The 24,763-nt window shown below is 53.2% G+C and overlaps 2 protein-coding genes across 4 annotated transcripts; one reads left to right on the top strand and one right to left on the bottom strand.

The window, feature by feature from the left end:
* Positions 1–16,899: 16,899 nt before the first annotated feature.
* Positions 16,900–22,644, top strand: C16H1orf174 (chromosome 16 C1orf174 homolog). Of its 2 annotated transcripts, XM_075437323.1 has the most exons (4): positions 16,900–17,112; positions 17,641–18,132; positions 18,911–19,027; positions 22,094–22,644. In XM_075437323.1, exons 1-3 carry the CDS (start codon positions 16,900–16,902, stop codon positions 19,016–19,018), a joined length of 813 nt encoding a protein of 270 aa, XP_075293438.1. In that variant the 3' UTR covers positions 19,019–19,027; positions 22,094–22,644. The 2 variants fall into 2 exon arrangements, with proteins under 2 accessions (XP_075293438.1, XP_075293437.1); XM_075437322.1 differs by lacking the exon at positions 22,094–22,644 and having other exon boundaries at positions 18,911–20,110.
* Positions 19,960–24,682, bottom strand: DFFB (DNA fragmentation factor subunit beta). Of its 2 annotated transcripts, none has more exons than XM_075437321.1 (7): positions 24,563–24,682; positions 24,356–24,482; positions 24,076–24,264; positions 23,282–23,361; positions 22,944–23,114; positions 22,631–22,731; positions 19,960–20,046 (listed from the first exon to the last, which is right to left on the bottom strand). In XM_075437321.1, exons 1-7 carry the CDS (start codon positions 24,680–24,682, stop codon positions 20,025–20,027), a joined length of 810 nt encoding a protein of 269 aa, XP_075293436.1. In that variant the 3' UTR covers positions 19,960–20,024. The 2 variants fall into 2 exon arrangements, with proteins under 2 accessions (XP_075293436.1, XP_075293434.1); XM_075437319.1 differs by lacking the exon at positions 19,960–20,046 and adding an exon at positions 20,097–22,134.
* Between the last annotated feature and the right edge of the window lie 81 nt (positions 24,683–24,763).

The following is a 24,763-nucleotide window of genomic DNA, read 5'->3' as shown; positions in this document are numbered from 1 at the left end:
CCTGGCCTTGAGCCCTGCCAGGGCAGGGGCAGCCACAGCTCCCCTGGGCAGCCTGGGCCAGGGTCTCACCGCCCTCACGGGGAAGAATTTCTTTCTTATAGCTGACCTCAATCTCCCCTCTTTTGGCTTGAAGCCATCACCCCTTGCCCTATCACTACCTGCCCCTGTAAAAAGTCCCTCCCCAGCTCTCTTCTAGCCCCCCGAGCCAGCCATGGTGGTTTTGGCCGTGGGCAGCGCCCACCCCTCACTGCGCACCCGGGGGCACGTCCCGGCTCCGTGCCCGCGGCACCGCGGTGGCTGTCCCCGCGTCACCCTGCTGACAGCAGCGCTTCCGAGAGCCGGTTGCTAATAACCCCAGCACGCTTCTGCTCACGCTCTCCTCCGCCGGCAAACCCTGCCCGCAGCCCCAGCCGCTGCGTAGGCAGCAGCAAAAGAGCAAAGCTGAGCGAGCTCAGCTGTGAGCTCCGAGCTGAGCCAGCGGCCGAGGAATCCTGCGAAGGGAGCGGAGGGGAGCTGCGGGCTGGGGCTGGCAGAGCCGCCGTGCAGGGCGGAGGTTCTGCGCCGAGGGAAGGGCTCTGCTCTGCTGGCAGCCCGGCGAAGGCTCCGAACCCGCAACCACGAGCGGGGCTGGGCCGGTAGAAAGCCAGCAGCGAGCGCGAAGGTGGGGCTGCAGCCCGGAGGGGGGCTGCCGGCGTCACGAGGCCGTGCGCGCTTGCTGTCTCGCTTCCTGATTTCAACTCTGCATCTTAGATTCTAGCGCTAATAGAGCAAAACGATATTGAACTGGAAATGCCATTTAATTATTTTTTAAAAAACAGACTCTGGAAGGTCAGTAAATGGAAATAGCAGTACACAGATCACGCTGCCAGTCTTATGGCAACAAACGGGTCCTCCGTTCTCCGGGCAAGTCGGCTGTGACTTCATCTAGCCACTGGGCTGCAAATTATTCATGGCTTCTGATGACCATCGTCAAGAAATCATCAGCCCTTCCGCTCCTGGCAGAGCTCCTAGATAGCTGTAACAACCTATTTATATTCACGCATTCGTCATAGAAATTATTAATTAATACGTTTTATTGGTTTTGTTAAAATCATCTGTGCTAATTCTAGGGGGGATTTTAGCGATATCATTGCTGTAAGTGCAAATAACCTGGAACTAAGGGATTGTTTTTGTGAATGTGGATATTAATGCCTCTCCTGGAAACGCTCGGCAGCGGGGGGAGGGAAGGCATTAATGGTCCCATTACGCTGTATTACACAAATGGCATGTTTCGCTCATGGAGGGGATTTAACGGCTTGGTGCAATAACAGTCTAAAAGCTGGCAAGGGTAAGATAATGGACTGTAAAAAATATATGTTTATTGACACTTCCCCTCATTGTTTGGATTTCTGCAGGGCTGAATCTCCTCGGCATGCCGCACGATGCTGTGCAGGACGGTGTCTGTGTGGGAGGAGACCTTCCTCTGGCAGCCAGGGCATGAGGGAGGGGGCCCGGCACACATCCGAGCTGCCCGTGCCGGCCACGATCCAGCTGGGAAGCGGGAGCAAACTCCCCCCGCAGTGATGTGACAAGCCCCCCCCGGCTGGGAGCCAGAGGGATGCACCCCACGAGCCGGGGGACACGGCTCAGCCTCCTGTGCCCACGCATGCTGCCGGAGCTGCGAGGGATGCGAGACGATGCCCAGGGAGGTGAGAGCCAGCCCCAGCCCGTGGCAGCCGAAAGCTGGCCCTTCCACGCTCGCCTGCTGACACCGAGGAGAGGCAGCCCTCAGAAAGACGTCAAATTAGCGTTCCAGCACAATGCACAGGCTTTAAATACAAACTTCGTGAAGAGAGGCTGACATCGCTGCCTGTCTCCAGGTCCTCGGAGTCATTTCATCATCTCGCTAACAAAACACCGAGCCCTCCCAAAGACGCACCGCTGCAGGCTAAGAAATAAAATCCCCATACAGATGCCACGATCTGGAATTATATCATCCCTCATTATACAGTGAGGTGGCACAATGTGGCCCCTGAAGCCTAAGATGTATTTTTCAGACATATTCAGAATGCATTTATGTTTTAAGCGTCCACGCCCGGGCTGCCTTCCCACGGAGACGCGGGGTGGCTGTGCCAGCCGCTCGTCCCAGCGCCGTGAGCAGAGGCAGGCAGCAACGGAGCCGGACGTCCCCCGCGCATCCCACCCTGGTGCTCCCCACGCCTTCGGAAGCCTTGTCCAGGGCTTATTTTCTAACCCAGCCAGGGAGTCTGAAACCACTGAGATCCCACAACAGACACAGCCCTGTTTGTCTTCAGCTTCTAAGGATGGGGTTATGAAGGAAAGAAATCCCTTGACTACTTCTCCAAGCAGTAGCAGCAGGGCAAGAGAACGCCCTTCCAGCCCTTCGGTTGCCGCACCGGCTCCAGTCCCGGGTGGGACGGCGCTGGCTGCCGCACCAGAGCACCCGAGCTGCCCAGAGCCGTGCAGCGTGAAAACAAACCGAGGGGCGGGAGACGTCTGCGGAGACCCACGGCGGTTAGTGATACAGCACTTATGGTAATGGTTCTGCGTGGAATCTCATGCACTGGTAATTATTACTCTCCTAATTCCATTATTCACTATTGTGATAGTACCTTCACCTCTCTCTATTTCTTTCTCTCCTACAAACCTCTTATTAGCGTTCCCCGCAATGAAATTATTCCCCACCCGACAGCGGAAACAAGCCAAGAGCCGGCTGGCGCACAGGATCACCATGCTGCATGGCCTTTCTGCGGCGCCTGTCCTCCACGCTGGCTGCGATACCAGCGGCGGTGTCACCGAGGGCAGCGCGGGGCCGCGGTGCCGCTCCCCGATGAGCCGTGGGACACGCGTCCTTCCCCGGGGGGGCACGGCAGGGGAACCCACCCGGCACAGATCCCCCGCTGCCGCACAGATCGCTGCTCCAGACCACACCAAGCCACTCCATTAGGGCTGTTTGATCTGCTTCCAGAATAAAAGAAGGAAAACTTCCACTTAGCCTTTCTTCTGATCCATAAAACGCTGCTGGAGGCAGAGACAGCTGCTGGTATAACAAAGTTACGGTGCAGAGAGCTTCTCGCGGTTGTGCGGGATGCCTGCGACTGTGCAAGCGCAGTGCTGCTAATGCAGAAATCTCCACCGCTGCTGCCGTCCCCACGTCCGCGCCCCGGCGTGCCACGCACCGGCCGGCCGCCCGTCCCAGGACTGCCCCGGCGCCCGCGGCTCTCCGACTCCCTCGCCGCGCGCTGCCCGCGGGACGGCCCGCGCCGCAGCCGGTGCTGTTGCCGCGGTGGGTGCAGCACAGAAGCTCTGTCACCAGGGAAGGGCTGGCACAGGGAGCTCCGGTGAGACCCCCAGCTGAGCGCCTGGCCGTGTCCCCGAGCAGCTGGGCACGCAGCCTCCGCGTCCCACCCTGCCCGCGAAGGTCAGGGCCACGGAAACGGGCAGCAGAGGGTTAATGGAGGTACCGGAGCAGCCTAATTAACCTCAGGTGCAAGGGTATAAAAAGCTGCAGGTGGGAGGAAGGGCTCTAGAGCTCTGCTTGCCCCAGTGCTGGAGGAGGATGAGGACACGGTGGGGGCTGCTGGCGTGGAGGCTGAAGGAGCATCCTGCTGCCCACCCAAGGGGCTGGAGGTGAGGCTGGGTGGGGGGCAGCCCAGAAGGGGAGTCCCTGCAGCCCTCCCTATTCAAATCAGGAAAGCCAGCACTCCCCAAATTCTTGTCCTTGATCCATCGCCTTGTTTTTCCTCCTGCAAACTCAAGAGGGGGAGGCGTAAGGTGGGAGGAGGCTCGTGGAAGACTAATTGCAGCTATACCCTGAGACTGTGGGTGCTGCAGGCATCTGAGACAGGGGAAAAAGTAATTTTCAGCTACAAATTGGTAGCTGGATCCTTAATACTAGCTTTGCAGTTCCAGAAAACACAACAGGCTGTTGTAACGCTTCGCCACGCAGCGCTGGGATGCGGCCAGCCAGGCAGGGAACAGCGCAAGCCCACGCAGCAGCCAGGCCGGGGCCCCGTCACGGCCGCAGCTCCCGTGACGATGCTCGCAGAGGGCTCGTGATGCTCGCGGAGGGCTCGATGCAACTGTTTAACAGCAGTGTTTAAAAAGAGGAGTTGCCATGGCAACTGCCACCCGGGGTTTTTTGGCACATCATCGGTACAGGGAAATGCTTGCTCCGTGTGCGCCCGGCGCGGCGGTCACGCTGCTCTGCTCCGAGGCAGCCTGCGGTGCCCGCTCTCCTCCGTGGGCACGTCTTTGGCGGCTGCCATCGGGGGTCCGTGCCCCAGGGGGTCCCACAGAGAGGTGGCCGCCCGCAGCTCCCAGCTCGCCATGCTCCTGCCTGAGCTGTGGCTTCCTCTAGCAAACGCTCGCTCGCCTTCCAGGCTCCCTGCGATGAGCACAGCGGGCAGGAGCTCGCGCTCTTCGTCACGCAGGGACCTGCTGCCGCACGGGCCGAGGGCAGCCTGGTGCGGGGACGAGCAGCAGCTGCCCCGAGCGCAGGGCGTGTGTCCCCAGGGAGGCGACTGCTGATTTCCCACTCGTCCTTACCTTGCACGCTGTCCTAACAGCTTAGTTGCTAACTAAGACTAGATCTCCGGTAGTAATAAAAGCAGTCCCTTGGTGGGTGGGGTTTTTGGCATTTTATCTCAGTTCCAAAATGAATAATTTATACTAGGCTTTATTGGAGCCCAGAGTTATACAATAAATGTTCCATGCAAACATGCTCACATATTTCAATGTTAATATTTCTCCAGCGAATTTCCCTGGCAGGCCAAGCCAGTCTGGGACTGCCACATTGCTTATTTACGTAAAATATCATAATCTCACTTTTATTTGCATTTCTGAAGTGCCATTAGGGTGATTTGGAGCATATGAGCCCAGCCAGTTGATTGCAGCTGCAGCTCCTGGTCCGGGGTGGGAAATGACTTTCAGGACTCCAAGGCGAGACGTGGCCAAGAGCAGAAATGGGTTTTGGCAGTCGGGCGCTGCGGGAACCCAGAGCCCACGGAGGTGAACGCCAGGGCGCGGGAGCTGAGCGTTTGGGTGTTTTCGAGGGGCAGGGTGTTTGTGTGGGGCCGAGCAGACGGAGATGGGAACAGCGTGTGTCACCAGGAGCTGCAGCCTGAGCCCGTCCTCCTGTCTGGCTCTGGGCAGCAAAGCCTTTCAGGCAGCTGAAATCCAGCGCAGCTCTTGCAAGAGAAGGGTGGCAGCTTTTGGCAGCGACAGCTGGGCTGCATCCCTACCCCTCCCCAAGCCAGCATGCTCTTTAGGGGCTCCTTCCTCTCTCAGTTAGGTGAAATTGTACCCATCTAAAATGATTTCATTGCTTAAATCCCAACTGTAGCCTCCAGAGACTAATTACCTTCTTCCTGCATTTGCATCATTCACATTCAAGTTGGTTTAAGGGAGGTGTGATGTTTTGGAAGGAGATGTGAAACTGGGAGGCAAAAATCTTCCAAGAAGTAAAAGGCTTGGAAGAAAGATGTGAGAACACGTGCGTGGTGAGCGCAGCCATTTTGAGATGGGTTTGACCCTCCTTCCCGTCAGGACTGGGGCAGGGGAGGAGGTGGAGGGTGAGGGTCCCTCAGAAGAGCACTTGCCAGTGTTTCACCTGCAGAAGAGGAGTCTCCAGTGGGAACAGAGTGCAGGTTCTGCCCCCCTGCACCCCCTTCCGAAAGCAGTGACAGGCACTGGCTTGGTGACGCTGCGCCTGTCTGAGTCCAGATGTCTGGCTCCCGTACAGATCCGTGCTGCTTCCACTGCTCGCAGCAGAGAGGCAGCTGTAAGACAGGCGAAAATTATTTCCAAGTTGTTGCTTTGTGCACCGTTGTCTTCAGCCAAGCTAACTGCTGCTGGGGCTTTCTGATGTTCTCCGTGTGATTTGAGGCTCTCTTTAAAGCCGAGGATTGTGCAGTCACAGGTCTCGGGGACGGAGAGGCGGGAGCAGTCTCCTCGCAGCCAGAATGCCCGCTGACACGTCCTCTGCTTTGCTCTGCTCCAAAACAGGGCACGGAAATGACTTCCCAGGCATCTGCGCCTGCCACGCAAACCTCCCAACTCCGGCATTTCACGCACGTTCTCATCCGCTTTTCTTCTGTCCCTGCAAGCTCCATGCGGGGCTGATGCCCCAGGTCAGCTCATGCGGCCAGGAGACCGAAGGTGGTGGGATGTCCCCTGCGCCGTGGCTGGGTGGCCGGCAGCCCTCCTGGGGCTTGGCACCCTGGGCTGCCTGCTGGGTGCAGCAGCTCGCTGGGGAACAGGAGCTTAAAACACAGCAGGCGAGCTCGACAGGAGAGTTTCCAATGAAAAGCAGTAGTGGTTGTTTGAGAAAATGAATTGAATTTATTTGACAAATACTTGCAGATCTAGGGAGCAAGTACATATCTACCAGGAAGAATTACTTCAAAGAAAGCCTATTGTGGCGGCTGTCACTTGTTCTGCTCCTCTTTCATTTTTTTTTTTCCTCTTGAAACCGGTATGAACCAGAGGGTGAGTGAAAGAGGACTCATTTCATCCAAAAGCAAACTCCGTGGCACCCGGTATGTTCTGGAGGAGCTCAACAGCCCTTCATTGTCTGGCCGTGCTGCTGTCTGGGCAAATTTAGCACATCGCCAGTGGGCTGCTTGAATAGGAGTGCTGCGATTTCAGGAGAGCTGTAAGTTTATATTCCTCTGTAATTGCAACAGCACACCTCAGTGCTGTTGCTGTAGCAAGAAAATGGTTCTCCCCATGCGCTGGGGACTTGGCAAAGATGCTGCCACAAACAGGATAATGAATGTGGGATAGCTTGCATGTTTCACAGACTGAGCTTAAATATTGAAAGAGCAGCAGCCCTGCATCCGAGGGGCTTAAAACTACCTTAAATCTGGGGAATGTTGTCCCCTCTGCACACTGGGATTTGCATGGGGACCTCGCTTCAGGGTTAATGGGATTTGGGAGTTTGGAACATATCTTAATGCACTGCATCCCTCGTATCTCCTGTCTAAGTAAAACGAGTTTGAATTTTTCATCTTAATCACAGGCTTGTGATCTGGAATAGACATTCTTGTACTGAAAAGCATCTGCTTTTAGATCCGTTCCTCAGGGTATGCAACGACAAAGGCGTGTCCCCGGTCTCCGCTGCCTGCGTGCTGCGTTCGGAGAGCACAGCTGTGTCCCAGCAGCGGTTTGTGTTTCCATCGTCGCTTCAGCCAGCCAGAAAATCTCCAAAATACCTCGTGGCTCCAGAAAGACTCCCTTTCTGTGGACAGGTAAATTCAAGCAAGACATTTTGTGCTGTAATTCACCACTTGGCTTGGAATGGTGTTTTCAGTCTGCAGTGTGGGGATGTGAAGGGGGTCCCTGCTCCGAACAGCCCCGGTTTGGCAGGAGCGGTGAGGGAGCTACAGGCTGGGTGGCAGCAAGCCTGGGGGTCCCCTTCCCAGGCTGGCCCCCGGCCGGCTGGAACGCTTCGGGCAACTCCTCGTGGAGCTCGGGACCGGGCTTCCCTGGCCTTAACATCGAGCTAGTGGCTGGGGCTATTGCTGCTACGCTGCGACGGTGGGAGCACGCCTTAAAGTTGCTGCTGTAGTGGAATGAGGAGTTATCTCTAACCCTCCAGGGATTTGGCAACAAAAATAGTTTGTAATGAGCTTTAAGACATATTAATGAAGAGAAGTGTAATTATTATTACCAAGTTCAATTACAGCCCCTGGATTACAAATATTGTCCCACAATCCCTCAAGAAAGAAATGCATCCTGTCTCTGCAATTAAACAAACTGTATATCAAGGGGAGGGGAGAGGATTAAACTACAGAAAGAAAGAATTGCTTCAGCGTGGCTGTGGTGGCCCCTCTCATCCTCCCAGCCAGCTATCTGGGCTTTGAGGAGAAGGATCCCTGCTCAGCGCAGTGCAATGGCAAGAAAAATATTCTCTGAGAAACTGGTGGTTGGCTTCCGTCCAAAGGCTTCGGCATCTGTAGTGCAGCAGTTGCCATGTTAGTAGAACCTAATAAACTCCTTTCTGAAATATTTATGGAAGTGCACACCTGTACACTTCTCTTTCCCAAAGATGCAACCTAGGCACTTCTTAAGGGGTTTTTCCCTCCCTGGTTACTGAGCGTAGAGGCAAAATTGAGGAATTCGCACATTTCCCGCAAAGGAGCGTGACCGAAAGCACAAAGCGGTGAGAAATGCGTGGCTGCAAACACAGAGCATTGCCACGGGTCAAGTGCTGGGGAAGCTGCACGTGGGGTGCAGGGAGCTTGACCCTGACAACGCAGCAGAACTGTCAGACAGTGGTAAAACCAGCATGCTCCCTGGAGAATAGCCAGATCCAGGGGTTGAGTAGCTACTGAGCTGCCTCTGGGCTGCTTGGCTGGAGAAGCTTGTTTGTGGAGAGCTTTGAGGGAGGGGGCAGCTGGTGCTCAGCTGTCTGCTGAGCAGTGAGGGCCATTGCACTTCTTCCCCTTGCAGTAGTAAATCCATTCCTGCGAGGATCGCCCTGATGTGGACGCTGGGTGGCAAAGGACCAGGCTCGCACCAGGGTCAGAGCAGCTCTGCTGGCTTTGATGCCGGTGGAGAGCAGTCTGCCAGCACCCAGGAGACCGTTCAGGCAGTCCTTAGAGCACTGCTGCTGCCGTGGAAGATGGTGCTGCTCCCTTCTGCTCCCAGAGCAGCGTTGGGTGCCCAAGCCAGCCAGGGCAGGGATTAGTGTAGCTCCATATTTGCTGTTTTTAACCCTAAAATCTACCCTGAAACACTTCCAACATCAAAATGCACTGAGTTAATCACGAAAGCAGAAGTCCTTGGTGGTGCTGTGGCTGTTTCTCTGCGGGACATAAAGCAGCAATGACAGCCTCGGCAAGCGGACAGACGGACACGCATGGAGACTGACGGCAGCGGTGTGGGTGAGGCACCAGCTGCCTTCTGAGCCCTGCCGAGGAGCTTGGTTTCTCTGCCTGTTTAGCAGGATGACCAAACCGCCACCACGCATGCTGCAGTCGCTGCTCCCTGAACGTTGCTCTCGCCCGCAGACAGCGCGGTTTGCCTGCCTGCACTCGACGTCTCTGGAAATGACAGAGCTAATGCTTGTTTGAATTCCCTCAGAACCTGCTATCGGAGTACATTTCTGGTGCAGCCTGACTGTTGTTAAATCTTTCCAACCTAACCCGGTTTACACACTGTTTCAGGGCCTCCTTTTGATCGCTCTGGCTGTAGGACACTCGTTCGTACTGTGAACCCTATTTCTTTGTTCCTGCGAGTGTGCTCCCCGTGGGGAAACCTTTGTCCAAACAAGCTCACGTTCCCCAAAGAGAGAGAGCACTGCCGGCTTGCCTTTCTAGTTGCAGTGACAGCAAGGAATATATAGATTTAGTCTCATTGGTGGCTTTCTATTAGTGTACCCTCACATCAAATCAAAGTGTCGAAATAACATTCCCGGTATGCCCGCCACAGCTTCTGGCCGCTCCACGGACCCCTGAGGAGCAGGTATTTTTAGCTGCAAAGGATAACCAGCAAGGGCTATTGAGTGAAGAAGACCCAAGACACACGGTAAGAAGAAACTGTAATGCACAGACTCTCACTGGAGTCAGAGAGGACTGGAATTGCCACGGCCGCCCCTCAAACCATGCGTCTCGGCCGTGTGCCAGGCAGCTCCGGCTCCTGCCGGCATCCCCGGAGCAGAGCCATCCGAGCGCTGCGCTGCCTGGCTCTAGATGCTCAGCCTGGCCACGGCCCGGCTCGCGGCCGGGCGCTGGGCACAGCGTGGTCAGCCAGTGCCCGAGGCCGGAGAGCAGTCTGCGCTGCCACGCACCCGCCCCGGGCACGGAGCGAGGCGAGGGGAGCGACGGAAAGGTGCTGCAGCTGAGTTTCTAGGCGGATGACAGCGTTGCTACACTGCCCTGGTGAGGCCTCATCTGGAGTACTGTGTCCAGTTCTGGGCTCCCCAGTTCAAGAAGGATGAAGAGCTACTGGAGAGAGTCCAGCGGAGGGCTACAAGGATGGTGAGGGGACTGGAGCATCTCCACTACGAGGAGAGGTTGAGGGAACTGGGCTTGTTCAGCCTGGAGAAGAGAAGGCTGCGAGGGGACCTTATAAATGCCTACAAATATCTGAAGGGTGGGTGTCAGGAGGATGGGGCCAAGCTCTTTTCAGTGGTGCCCAGTGACAGGACAAGGGGCAATGGGCACAAACTGAGGCACAGGAAGTTCCGTCTGAACATGAGGAAGAACTTCTTCCCTCTGAGGGTGATGGAGCCCTGGCCCAGGCTGCCCAGGGAGGTTGTGGAGTCTCTTTCTCTGGAGATATTCCAGACCCACCTGGACAAGATCCTGTGCAGCCTACTGTAGGTGACCCTGCTTTGGCAGGGGGGTTGGACTAGATGACCCACAGAGGTCCCTTCCAAACCCTACTATTCTGTGATTCTGTGATTCTGTTTGTGTTAGCAGAATGCTTTTAAGCTCTAAGCCTTCTTCCAGGTTTTATTTAATTCTGACTCTGTTCAAGTATTAAGCACTATCAGTGCAAGCAGAAAAGAGCCCTAGAAACTCACTGCTTGTGAAGGAGTCCCCAGCTGAAGTCTTTGTCCGCTTACATGACTAATCTGTCTCCGTCTGAAGTGCAGCCACTGCGCACCGGGACGGTGTCTGTCTTTACAGCACGCAAGCAGCGTGGATGGCAAGGCATGCAGCGACCCTGGGAAGAGGTGGAGGATGACTTCAGTGCTGTGGCATGGTGTAAGAGACAGAGTTACTCCCGGAAAACCGCTGCAAACGAGGCAGTACGCAGGAGATCCACCAGTGCTTTCTTGACAGAGGCATACCTGCATGTAGAAAACACTTGAGCAGATTGGAATGAAGGTCTGGCTTCATTACTGGAGCCTCGTAGGGCTGATAACGGAATTGCTCCTGTTGCACTGAAGTCCCCAGTTGGAACGAATGTGCAAACGCACAGCACTCCAAGACACTGGAGCAGTTGTCTTAGCATGAATCCTGCCAATGGTACAATATTGCTTGCTGTTGCATGAACAGAACATGTCTCCTCTGATTGTTTTTTCCTGCTCTTTTGAGATAGATGCTGTCTGAGGATCCCCGCTGGTAGAAGGTCCTCTCGGAGGTACAGTTACAGCTCTTTACACGTAACCTCTGGCATCGGTAATGGAGGGTAGAAAAAAAAAAAATCTAAGTGCTTTTTGGATGAAGCTGGCTGCTTTTCTGGAAGGAGTTTGTGAGACTTGATAAGAGACTGATCTCAGCAGTCTGTTCCATGGTCCTGCTTTCGGCTGTTTCAGCTGTAACTATCCTTTTTTTAATTTGGGGAGCTATTGAACTGTGATGACATTCCTGGAGTGGCTTAAACTCACGCTCCTGTAAGACACCGGGGACAAGATGCCTCGAGGTAAATGCTGGTGGCTTTTTGCTCTGCTAAGAAGGTGCTGTCAGCCACCTTCTCCATCTCAGATTGGTGATCACCAGTGGGGACTGCACCTCTGCTTGGGCCAGCTCTGTCCTTGGGGGTATCATTCATCTGCACAGCAACTGGTGATTCTTAGGAGCCAAGAATTACAATGTTGAGGCTTTATAAACTTTATATATTCAATTCTCACAAGATAAGTGACAGAAAATGAGCAAGAGTTAATTATACGACGGGGGGGAGCGCCACCGCGTAGCAATCATTTCAAAGGCAAATGGAAATATTTATAGACTCAGGACTGCAAAACTTGCCACTGCGCTCTGACACGAGATGTGCTATTGATTCACAGAGCAACACTTTGAGATGGGGCTTTGACAGTCACGTGGGCCACACCTCTGCTGAAGGGTAAGTGCGTCTCATCTCAAGTTGGGTTCAAAGGGACGCGCTAATGTGACAAAATCGGGTAAAACTCTGTAAAATCAGAATTTAAAATACCCTGGCAACCTTCTCTTTTCACTCTCTCTTTATATTTCCCTATCTGTACTGCTCACTGAGGCTCAGCGCAGGCAGGGATTTCTGCGGGGTGAGGGCTTGTGGAGCTCCCCGGGCTGCCCCGCTGCACCATGGCACCAGCTCTGAGGGAGCGAAAGCCCCGTGTCCCGGGCGAGGGAGGGCTGCATGCAGCTCGGGTGGCTCCCCGTCACACAGCGTCCTGCGACGCTTCTGCTCCGCTCCTGGGTGCAGGCAGAGTGCCACAAAGCGAGGGAGCTGGGGAGAGGAGACCAACGCGGTCCTGAGAGTCTGCAGACGCGGAGCGGTAGAAAGACTTCAGGGCTGATGAGCGTCTGAGAGCGGCCCCCCTCAAGTCACCCTCCTGCGGGATGCTTCCCCGCTTCCCTGCGTTGCTCCGGAGGATTATCCCGTGCTTGGGAGCAGTCAGAAAGCAGAACAATCCTTGGGGGGTATCCCCCACCACCGGAGCCGCACGCTTTCCCAGCAGCTGCAGACTCGGCCCGCACTCTTGTCGCTTTGCTAGCAGGGACTGGCTGGTTCTGATGGGGGACGGAGAGTTTGCTGTCACCTGCAGACAACAGAGGGAAGATAATTCATTCCCTCCCAAAAGTAGTCTCTGCAGGTGGGTGTTGAGGCAGGTTTCCAGTCATCTCCCTTCGGAGACCACCAAGCAAGGCTTTAAAGAATCCTTTATATTTTTAGCAGCAATATAATAGTGGTAGAAATTTAATAAACTTCACCATCAAATATTTATCCCATTACACTGGCTCAAGTAATTTAAGCTGCTGAAATCAACACTGTGGTTTTATTTTTAATGAGCCTTCTGTAAAACAGCCTCTTCTATCACTGTCAGCGTGTGTATGGAAGGGAGTTGCATTTATTCAAAGCATCTTCAATCTCCCCAAAGAAACAATGCTAAATAATGTACATTTACCAAACTGTTACCTGCCACTGGTAGGAAACCAAGCTAGGGCTGGGCAAGCCTGATGTTTGCTGGCGCTTAGGACAGGGGAAGAGCGCTTTTTTTTTCATATTTTTTTTAATCCAGTTAGGCGAATAATGCTGAGCGTGCTCTGGGCTCAGATTTTGGACGGAGTTCACCCTCACTGGCTGCGATGTCCCCGGCCTGTCCCACCGGGAGCCGGGCAGGGAGGCGATGCCGGGAGCGGGGGGAAGCTGCTGGCCCCCGAGCTCTGCACCGGCTGGGTGCTGCGGGGGCTCCCCAGCAAAAGGCCAGCCGAAAGCCAGGCAGGAAGGCTCGGTGAGGGGGTGCCAGGCCACAGCCCCCCCTGCACCGCCGGGCTCGCACTGGCCCCCAACATCGGGCGGCAGGGCCGAGGGGACCCCCCCGGGCTGAGCCGAGCCCCCCCGGGCCGTGCAGCCGCCCAACGGGGAATGCAAGGAAAGCGGCTGCTCAGTTTGGTGCGAATTAACCCAGAATCCCCGTAGCAAAGCGATACGAAAAGGGAGAAAGCGCCGGGCAGAGGACACTTGTTTGCGTGCCTGCAGCTGAAGCAGCTGCTAAATGAAGTCAGGAAAAGGCTTCTGCAAGCCCTTGTTTTGCTGTTTAACGGCAAGGCTAAGTTGCCTCAGCCCGTGTAATCGGATTCCCGGAGCAGCGGGAACGATGTGGTCTCTGTGGGACGTTCTGTGCTGGGAGAGATTTCTTGCGTTCCGTGAAACGCTTTAAAAATCAATGCTGCTCAAAGGAATCAAGGGCTTTGGAAGGCTGGGAAGCTTTGGGCAAATCAGGTGCCCTGAATTCATCAGTTAGCATTTGCAGAGTGCTTTGGAAAGGATTTGCCAAGTAAACACCAGAGATGGTTACGAAAGTTGGGTCTGCGCATCAGTAGCGGGGAGGATCCGCTCGCCAGCAGCCGGCCCTGGGCAGGACCCCGGCACCTCCAGCCGTGTCTGTGCCAGGGAGCTCAGGGCGATGCGGCTCCGCGGCCAGACAGGCATCACAGCTACCCGGCTGGGGAGGGGTTCTCTGCATTCTCTGCTTCTCAGATGTTCTTCGAGGTTTTTCATTAATGAATATCATTGTTTTTCTCTTTGCTGCTCTTTCTTGCAAAGTCTGTGTACCCTGCTCAGTTGTGTTAATTTATTCAGATACTGGCTTTCCACATTGGGTTCTTGGTAAGATACTAACAAGAAATACGAAATAAGGCTCAAAAAGATGTTTCTCACATGGCAAGGATAAGGTTTCATTATGTATCATAAATTCCATGTTCTTTCTGAGTGAGGGCTCTCTAGTTCCTGGTGTGGACACTCCTCAGTAACGAAAATGAAGGTCTTACTCGGTTTGAGTGGTGCAAAGGTACTCAAGAGAGCAGTGTTCAGGACAGCTGCCTCGGAGTGTTGCAGACCCCCTTGGATGTTTCGGTGGGATGTCAACTCCTCCGAAACTCCTCCAGGAGACGGTGCCTCTGGGAGCCCACCATCAGCTGTTCGATATTCACGGTCATCACCTGAGTTGGCACGAAAACATCGTCTGACAGGAGAGAACAACAGCTAAAAAGCTGTGCCTTCAAACCCCGGGTGCAAGACTGGTCGTTACTGCCGGTGCGTGCTCTGCCGAGGAGGCGGCGGCAGGAGGGACGCCGCAGCGTGGTCCAGGCGCCGAGCGAGGCTCCCTGGGCCGGTCACTAAGCAATGGATCCTCCGCCTGCTTCCTCCCCAGGTCCTGCTAATGAAAAATAATTCAGCCGCCGTAACTAAAAATAACTTGCCCGTAGCAGGAAAAGACCAGCCAGCGCTCCTGCTGGATGGCTGTTGGGTTTGATAGACCTCTCGTTCAACAGTTAACAGCCAGCATGTTCACAGGCAACGGGTTTTTTGGCTGCTGTCCCTCGCATGTCACTAATGTTTAGCCAAATGAACTGGGAGGACTGTAACAGACAGGGCCACTGATGACAGTGACAGGCACAGAGACAAGTGCTGCAAGAAGCTAATTTACACATCGAGCTTCACAGCCTGAACCTCCCTTCCCGCTCAGCAAGCTCATCAGCTGCTGCACACCCGCCAGCCAGCTTTCACAAAAACCAGGGAGCTCACAACATCTTTGGGCTTTTTTTTTGCCTGCCTGCTTAGACAACAGATTCTAATAAAAACCTCTTTTAAATATTGTGGAAAATAAGTCCTCTTTTATGTGGGCATGTGAATTTAATGTAAATAGTTTGTGCTGTTCTGATTCGCTTTAAGGGCTGCCTGGCTGCTGGCAGTCCCTGCGCAGCCTTTCGAGTCCCTCTGGAGACGCTGCCTGCTGCTGAGCCGGGGCCCGATCTCAGAGGGGATCTGCGCTCTCGCCGGCCTCTCCCGGGGTGCTCCCTGCACCGCCTGACGGCTCTTTACTCAGCGAGGGACCAGCCATGTTCCAGAACACGCAACCACCTCTGCAGTCGCAAAATCGCCACGCCCTTCCCACGAAACGACGCGGTTGCAGGGGAGGATGTGGCGACCGCAATACAGGAGCTCTGCGAGGGAGCCCTGGCGTCCTGGCTTCACCTGCGCCGGGTGCCACGTCCCTCAGAAGCGCCGGGTCCCTGCCGTCGGCATCCCCGAGCCCGCGGCCGCCCACGCACACGAGGCTGCTCAGGGCTTGGCCACCTCTGCCCTCGTCGCCCCAATGCGCACGCCAACCTTACAAAGCGGCATAACGAACGGGAAGCATACGGTGTTGTGAAAAGTGTTTATTAACATTTTCAAAATTAAATTTTTCTTATGAATTCCAGCTTATTGGAGAAATTAAAACAACCACCAAGTTTTCCAGCTGCAGGAATGCTGTTCTCCAGCCAGTTCTAGTCCTATTCTGTTTACGAGACAGTATAAGTTTTCACTGCCTAACAAAAACAACCATCTGTATTCCGTGGATGCAAGCAACAACACTGTGAGAGAGTGGAGCAAGTCGAGGAGCTTTTGGAGGAGAATATGAATCATCTCAGCCAGAGAACAAAGCACAGACGGGCCCCTGAGCACCGCGAGGAATTTCAGAACAGCGTATCAGGCATGTCTCCGAGCCTTCGCAGTTTAACTGGGAGACTTTATGCTTTTGAGAAAAAATGCCTTACTTGAATATTCCCACAGGTACATTCTTGCCACTTATTTCTGTGATTTGAATTGTTGCTTGTGTTTTTTAAGGCCAGGATGAATGGGCAAGCATTTTGTCAGCTAAGTTGGATTGAGGAGCACAGGTAATATCCTCAAACCACCGAGACTTGTGGTACGGCTCTGCAATGAGCAAGAACATTAAAGGCTGCTATAAAGAAACAAGCTCCTGTGCCCTCAGCCAGGCAGAATTATAAAAATCCCCCCAGCGTCCTCAAAGCACTGAGTTAACAGCAGCAAGCGCTGTAGTTTAGCGTGATGGATCGAGCCCCTGGGCCGCATGGCGGCGGGCGCTGCCGTCCCTCCTCCGGCGCAGAGCGTCGGGCCGCGCAGACCTGCAGCTTCTCACGGCGAGCAAGCGTGCGCCCTCGCCTCCCCCCGTAACAGGAGAGACAAGAATTATGTACTTAAATCTCGGGTCGGGCTGCTTTGCGACGCAGAAACTCATCTGCGCTCGTCAGAGTCCTTGAAGTTAAACAGGGATTTGAGGTACTGACATAATTTGTTCCCTGAGGGCTGTGGGAACGAACTGAGACCTATCTGAATAATCACCCCCCGACCGCCCATCTTCCGACAGCAGCAAGCGTTGCTCCGGGAGGAAGACACAACGGGAGGCAGAAGATCTCAAACGTTTATAACCTATGCTGCGATCAGGTGGAAACGTTCGGTTCCTTTCCCCCGGCAGCAGCCCATCAGGGAAACCTGGAGGCAAGCTTCTCTGTTCGCGCTTCGCCAAAGCTCATTTTAACCTCGCGTCAGGGCCGGGTTCCCCGCCCGGGCCCCGTCTCGCCTCAGCGCCCGCCGGGGATAAGCCGCCCTCCGCCTGCCCGCCCGGTGCCCCGGGAGCCGGCGAGGCCCGGCCGCCCCTGAGGCGAGCGCCTCCACAAGATGGCGAGCGCGGGCTCCGCCGCCCGGCCCAAGATGGCGGCGGGCGGCCCGGCGCGGCGGGCGAGCGGCGCGGCCGGAGCGCGGGGCCGGGGCCGCCCGGGGACCCCCGGCGAGGCCTTCCCGGGTTGGCGGCAGCGGCGGCGGCCTCCCGGGCGCGGTGCGGAGGGGTCCCTGGAGGGCAGGCACCCGGCCAACCGCCGCCCGCAGAGCCCGGTAGGAGGGAGGGGGCCGGGGGCGGGGGTTGCCGCTAATATCAGCAGCCACGAAGCCGGCCTCACCGTGAGGGAATTACCTGGAGGCCCGGGGTACTTCCATCGCCTCCCGCCGCCGTGCTGGGGCCTGCGGGCAGCCGTGCGGCGCGGGGCGGCCGTGTGCGTGCCGGGCCGGCGCTGGCTCCGGTACCGCGCGAGGGCCGGTGGCCGTCAGCCGGTGCGCTGGGCCGCTAGCGAGCAGTTCGTTCTGCCGCGTTAGCCGCCATCTGCGGCACCCCCAAGGACACGTGAAAACGGTGCTGAGCCAGGGTGCGGGTGCAGAGGGGCTGCGCGCTGGGGTTTGGCGCACGCTGTCTGCTCCTCTGCGCTGCTTTTCCCGTGCACCTTCTGCTGATTATTTTTCTCTGGCTGAAGGTGCTACTCGCTCGATGGAGCCCTTTGGTTCCACATCCTTGCAACTAAAGAGATACGGTGATTTTAGTTTTCTTGATGTCAAGTAAGCTTTACATTCTTTCTGTTTTTCTAACAGTGTTCTTCACGCAAAGCGGCTGACAGACGATGCTCAAAGAGGCTAAAAAACAGCCCAGTAAAATCCGAACTAGGAGGACTTGCAAGTGCAAGTGAAAACCTTGCTGCACTGGGGGAAGCGCCTAACACACCTGATGGCGATCGACACTCAGAAGATCCAGGAGGCTGTGGTGTAATTCAACAGAAAAAGGGTGAAAGCATTCCTGAGGCTAATGAGGACAAGCAGGAAAAGGAGCATAATGCTTCTCTCGAGCCATGTGCAGTGAAACCAAGCGGGGCTCCATCAGAAATGGATAGCGATGAAAATCCGTGCAGTCCTGTCTGCAGCGAAGAGGAGAGCAGCTGTGCGAGTGCACTTTCAGACGGGTCTGGCGTGGAGGATGGAGATGTCCCGACGAAGCTGACACAAGCAGACAATAGTGCTTTCCTGGATGAAGACAGCAACCAGCCGATGCCAGTGGAGCGGTTCTTTGGAGATGCTGCGTTTGGACAGGTGAGCGGTGACAGTCTGTTCTCACTTCACAGACTCGGGCTCTGTTCCCCTTCAGTCTTGCATCCTCGAACAAAATTAGGCTAGCCTCAAAATTGTGGCCAAACTCGACCAGTTATCGGTAGGCACCCGGAGTCATATCCCTGGCCCCTAAATTAAATTATTTGTCTCAGAGATGAAATTAATTGCCAAGGCAAGTTAATTTCAGATGTGAAATCTTTCTCGGTTCGATTTTATCATTCCAATTCCATAAGATAGATATTTTTACTCATAAAGACACAGTGTTATTCTGTCAGAATGGCTCTTAGTTGTGATTATAGTAATTCTTCGGAATGGAAGCTGATTTCTGGCCACCTCTGCCTTTGGATCAAGAGCCAGAGATTTCAGTTTGAATCCCAGCTCTGCCTTTAACATTGCGTAACTGTGGGCATGCGATGCCACCTTCTTTTGGGCATTTCCCGAGGACTGGTATTTAGCAGGAGGCACGGCTGGTATTTAGCAGCGAGGATTCATTTAGGGAGCACTTCACCCTCTGAATCCTTCTGAAGCCTGCAGAAGGATTGCCAGCCCTCACTCTGACCGTGAGCCGCGTCTGGTTCAGGCAGGCTCCCCTCAAAGCTCCTCTGCTTTAGGTCTGGCTTTCTGCCACAGCTTCCAAGTGAAGGGGCGTGTGTTGGTGCCTCACGTATCGGATGTGGAAGTGTGGGAACTGCTGGAGAGGTGGGAGGTCTGCCGTTTGCCGCACCAGGCTGCCCTTCATGATTTTATCTGTTTCTTAAAGGATCTCCCGGCACCTGCGCTCCCCAGCACAACGATGAGCAGGAGGGAATTCAGAAAGCTGCATTTCATTGCAAAGGAAGACGACGAGGAGGAAGAGGACGTTGTCTAGCAACAAACTGTAAACAAATGAAATTTTTTTCTTTGCAATCACATAATGGTGGCTCACTATGTCACTAACATAAGGTGTCTGCGTTTGCCTTTTCTCAGAGAGAGAAGAACTGGTAGTTTGTTTTTCTGGAACTGGCAGATACACTATTCTCCCACGGTTATCTGGGGCAAAGATTCACTGACTTTTCAGTGATTTGGAAGTGAATTGTAATTTATCATTTTACCACTAATATTTAGGAAAAAAACAGGGAAAATAGAGGTTCTTACTGGTTTTTATAATTTGGAGCCACTGTCTAGGGTGAACTCCTTTAGGAGTCTAGGGTCTCACTCCTTTTTTCAAAATAGCCAAAAGCCCCATGTCAGAACAAGGTCCTTTTCCTTTTCGTTCTGCAATGTCTGCCATGGTGGCGTCCAGTTAGTAACGCAGCCAGTCGACTGCCAGTGCAGAGAGGGACACCGGCCTCCGGTGTGTAAGCTGTGTTGCAATGTTTACATCTAAACCAGAACCAAACCAACCTCGGAAATGCAGTTCTGCTGGTAAACCTAAATGCATGGATGTCAACGTGAGTTCAGTTCAGTGTTAATCTCTGGAAGCTAAGCACATTTTTATTGCACGTCAGCCCTCCGAACAACCACCACGTGAAGCTGACTGCTTCCCTCTTCCACCAGACCAGCCGCAAGCACTGCCTTTTTCAACAGTTGTGCAATGCAGCTGGTGCAGTATTTTCAATTGACTTCCGAGGGTTATGAATAGGAATTTTGTAAACAAATACATTGGTGGTGATAAAGGAGGAATAAAATCTCTCAGTGTCAGACTTCATCGGTAGATGAACGAGTATTGATTGCTAAGGATATGGGTCAGTCCACCGAATTTGTTATTTTGGCGTGCACTTTTAGAAACTAATGAGCAACCTCAGATGATTTTAGGAACAGTTAACTCACCCGATGTTTATGATAATACTTCTCTGAAAGTGTCATTATGCAATAAGCTTCCAGATCTTTATTGTTTAAATAGTTTCTTCTACGTTTCTAAAAATACAGAGAAAATGTTATCAGCAGATGGTTTAAATAAATATTAATTTCTACAGCTATAGCCTATTAAACATTCAAAAGTTGTAAGCCAAACAAATTGTATATGCATGACATGTTAATTTATTCACATTTCCACTCCAGCTGATGCATTGTTTCTGTCAACTATATTTCTTGGCTCCTTTTCACTCTAATTCTGTAACACAGAAAAATCTAATTTTTTAATAGCATATTCATGGTTTTCAGCACAACTCCATCTTGAAGTAGCTCTCCCAGCTTTCCTTAAATGCCATATTTGCTGCCGTCTCTTTCTAGCAAATATGTCTTCACACACAGACACTCGTTTTAGGTTCAGCCCTGCGCAAAATGGTGATTTTCAGTTTGTAGGAAGTGTGCCATACAGATGAATTGTGTTTGTCATCAGAAGCTTGGCTGTGATGCCTTCCCCAATGTCAAAACAGCGCAGCCTGTGCGTTTCTATCGTAGTTACCGCTGACACATACGCTGTAAGGCAATCTGGAAGGATCGACTCAATGCACTGGTATTAGAAATCCTCTGTCTAAAATGCACCTACTTACTTTTCATATTGAAATGTTTGGGAGGGGGACCGAGTTTGGCATTTAAACTAAATCAGTACTCTCTGTAGCAAAGCTTGCATTTCCAATACCTAGTATGTTATGGCTCACACAGCAATGCTCTCTTAATACAATTCTTCATGGCCTGGCTGGATTTTCCCGGGTCAGAAAGAGGACCAGTGACAGGGGGGAAGACAGAGCTCTTCCCTAGAGCTGAGCGAGGGTATTTACCTAGCAGTAAGTAGCTGGTGCTCCATTCACAAACACGTTTCCCTGTGCTCAGCCCTTCTAGTCTGTATTTGCCATGCTGTCTTGCACCTGATTAACCACTCGTGCACCTCTGCCTCCACATACACCCACAGAAAGATGGTGGTAATTTTTTTTATTTAAAAAAATTCATGTAGTTTACACCAACAGTCACTAAAAGTTCAGTTGCTATCAGCTGGTATTAAAAAAAGTACAAATTTATCTGTTTGTATGTTGTTACCTGAGGTAGGAATTGTTTTACAAAAGCAATATTCTCTAAAGCAGCAGGTAAACATGATTATTATACAGTAATGTTACTTGTGTTTCTTCAAGCAAACTCAAGCTAAAGAGCCAGAAACTGTTTGAAAGCAGAGGAAAATCAGCGGGAAAGCTGGCAAAGAACAAAGGTGGTAAAAGCAAAGATAGGGCACGGCTTTGCTCATGCTTCTAGGAGATGCGTGTCTAAAGCAGCAGCAAATGCAGTGGCCGTGGATGAGTGCAGGTTAGTTTAGTGCAGAAGAGCCAGCAGCTCTGTCACTGCATCGCCCTCTGGTATATCTGAAATGCAGTGGTCGTCTACCTGGAAAAGGCACAGAGCAAAGTAATTATCCTAAAGTATTCTGTGTTTGGCTCAGAGTTCACAGAAATAGGACTCTACAAATCCACTCAGATTAGTTGTTAAGAAATGCTTTGTCTAAGTTTCATTTCTGTGTACTGTGAGTTTTGGGCCTACATTTGTCATGGTAAGAAAGAGGTAGTAGGATGTAACCAGTGTCAGCCTCCGGCCTCATTTTTGTACTCTGACTCACAGCTGCATTTTATCCCACTTAACAGAGTGTGGTCTAAGGAAGGCTTGTAGTAAGTGAGAAGGCGGGAGAGTAGAATTAGCCATGATATGACTGTACGCTTTGTGAGACTGCCATTGAATTACTTAGCAAGTCTCTTTTGCCAGGGACTCTTAAATAAGTTTTTGTTTAAGAAACTAGAGCTATTTAAAAATACCATGTGACATGATTTTGAAAAAAGCAGGAGTCAATTCCAGAGATAGCACTATGAAATCTTGTGGGTTTGCTTCCTTTCTCTGTAAATTTTAGTTTTGTCACAGCTGAGATTGTGGTTGGTTTTCTTATGGCAGGCAATATGTACAAGTTTTAAATTTTCCACGGTAAACAGCAGCTGATAGAAGTATTCCCAGTTCACTTCTCTTCCATCTCGTGTTTTGACAGCTTCTGCCAGTTCTGGGACGACAGCACGTTTCTTCTCTATTCTTCAGTACACAAAAGAGAAAACAGTATTGCCATCAAAAGTTTTTTCATCATAATCACGTCTCCATTGTCCTTTTAGAGACAGGTGGAATTTGAATTCTTTCACCATAACTAGGTTTATGGTTTATTTTCTTTCTCGAGGAAATTAGTTTAGCAAATCCTGCTTGCATCACAAGTGCACAATGCCTGAAAATGGGTCTGAGGGGTTTTTTTGCCAGAGAGGAGCCTTCACAAAGGCTAACGTGGTGAGGAGGGGTATGTTTCCACACAAAGGACATCTGAACAGAAGCCGAGCAGCTGATGAGACAGCATTCTAACCTGCCTTCAGGAGTTTACGTTGCCAGAAACAGCTCCAGCACCCAAGCATCTTCTATCACAACGCCCTGTTCACAGCAGAGATAACTGCAGTGTGCGGGGGGAAGACTCAGTGGCTGGCCCTTTCCTGCCTAAGATGAAGGGCATGAAACAGGTACGTTTGGATTAATACTTTGTACATACATGTGATCGAGATTCCAGGTACTGAAGAGGATTCTGCTTTCCCTGTTACCGTAGGGGTTGATAGAATGCTTACATGGGCAGTCGTCTCTGTCGAAAGGTCCCTGTAAAACCAGACGGCTACGATGAAAGGCGCACTGCTCCTCACCCCGGCACGGCCCTTCCCCTTGCTGTAACTAACCAGCGTCAGCCCGCCAAGCTTCATACTGCACTGTGCAAGCATCCGAGTAACTATCTCCCTCCTCTAATGTCGCTGCAAGTCATGCCAGTACTTGCTGGAACCGGGGCACTCTGCTTTCGAAAGGGCTGCGCTTACCTGACAAGAGAACCATCCCTCCGTCGTGCACAGGCGGGCTGCCTCCTCCGCTCTTCTGTCAAAGTAGCACCCGTTGTATTTCACGGATTTCAGTTTATCTGACATCAGGTCAATTATCCTTTTATATGCATCTCTTGCTGTGGGATGAACATTTGAAGTAAAACCACTAACCTAGAGGGAGGAAAAAAAACCCAAACCAATCATTCCTTGGTGCCTGTAGCCTGAGGCCCTCCTCTACAATCAGTATGTTGCACTGTAAAATCATTTTATACATATGTGGTCACAGAATTACTTTTACTAGCAGCTTGGAAATAAGGGACTTCAATAGAAACTGTTACCTCTCTCATGTAGCTTCGTATTCTGCTTTCACAACTGTATCGCATGTAGCTTGACTTGTTCTTAAAACGAGACTCTAGACCTGAAGGGAATTAGATTGTGCTGTAACTTAGTAGTTTTAATGCTGTGCTGCTGCCTAGCTGGGTATTTATCCCTTCTTTTCACAAACTCAGTATGCACAGATTTTTTTTCTTCCCCATTTTTATTTTACTGGTTCAAGACTACCCTGCTTTTAGCACTTAAGGGGACCATGGAGAGCATCTGCTGTGAGATCAGTAGCTGATACTATAGCTGTTAAATGATTCTCGTTAATGTGCATACACAGAACACTAAGAGACTGTGAAAAGAAACACGAATCGTTCAGGAAAAACTGCAATAATGATTTGGGAACGGGAGGGGGAACTTGCAAAGAAAGTATAAAGAGGAACGTAAAGAAAGGTTAGGGGGCTGATAGGTGCAGACTGTCAAGATGCTATTAGCAAACTGTTAAAAGATTGTAAATGCGGAGCTATGTTAATGGGGAAAAAGCGTATTCCAGAGCGATGTTGGATAGAGGAACAGGGAACATTTTTTTACCATTTTCTGATAGTAAACATGCATATATTTTAAAGAAACTTGAAAACGTATGCTAATGTGATAGCTAATCCCCTGACTGGGTACCAAACCACAGCCGCCAGAAGGACTCCCAGATTTTTCCGCTCCTTTACTTTAAGCCCGGTGAAGTCGCCAGCGGTGACCGCCTGGCGCGGAGCGAGCCCCGCCGCCCCCCGCGCAGCCCCCCGCGGGTGACCGCTACCTTCGAACCACTGCTCGTCGTCCTCCCTGCCCTCGGCCAGGATGTTCTCGCTCAGGTTGTGGATGAGGTCCGCCAGCAGCTTCTGCCTCCGCGGAGCCCTCTCGCCGGAGAGCAGCCGCCTGGCCGCCCGCACCACGGCCTGGCGCTGGCTGCAGGAGGCGGCCAGGAGCCCCTCGATGTCGCTGGCACCTGCGGCGGGCGAGGCGGCGCCGGCTGAGGGGCCGCGTCCGGGCCCCGCCGCACCGCCCCGCTCCCCGCAGCCCGCTCCCCCCGCACTCACAGCCCCGCCAGGTCTCTCCCGGGCCCAGCAGCACCAGCTCCGTCTGCGGCGGCAGGGCGCGGAAGTAGCTCTCGGTCAGCTCCGTCCCGTCCTCGTAGAGGCAGAGCCGGCTGCCTGGCAAGGGAACCTGCCCCCCCCCCAACCCGGGGCGGGTGAGGACGGGCGGGCCCGCGCCGCCAGCCCCGCGCCGCGGCCCCCAGCCCGCACCTGCAGCAGCCGGCAGCCCTTCCGCAGCAGCCCGCGCAGGCTCCCGGCCGCCACGCCGAACTTCTGCGGGCTGCCGCACCCGCGCAGCCGGAACGCCCGCAGCTCGCCCCGCTCCGCCATGACCGCCGCCGCCGCCCCCCTCCCTCCCTGCCTCGCTCCCGGCCAGGCGCGCATGCGCCCCGAGAAGGGGCTGGGGCTGGG

Source organism: Opisthocomus hoazin, chromosome 16 (genome assembly GCF_030867145.1).
Source record: "Opisthocomus hoazin isolate bOpiHoa1 chromosome 16, bOpiHoa1.hap1, whole genome shotgun sequence".
NCBI classification, from domain to species: domain Eukaryota; kingdom Metazoa; phylum Chordata; class Aves; order Opisthocomiformes; family Opisthocomidae; genus Opisthocomus; species Opisthocomus hoazin.
The sequence above is the reverse complement of the archived record's forward strand: the minus strand, read 5'-3'. Positions and strand labels throughout refer to the sequence as shown.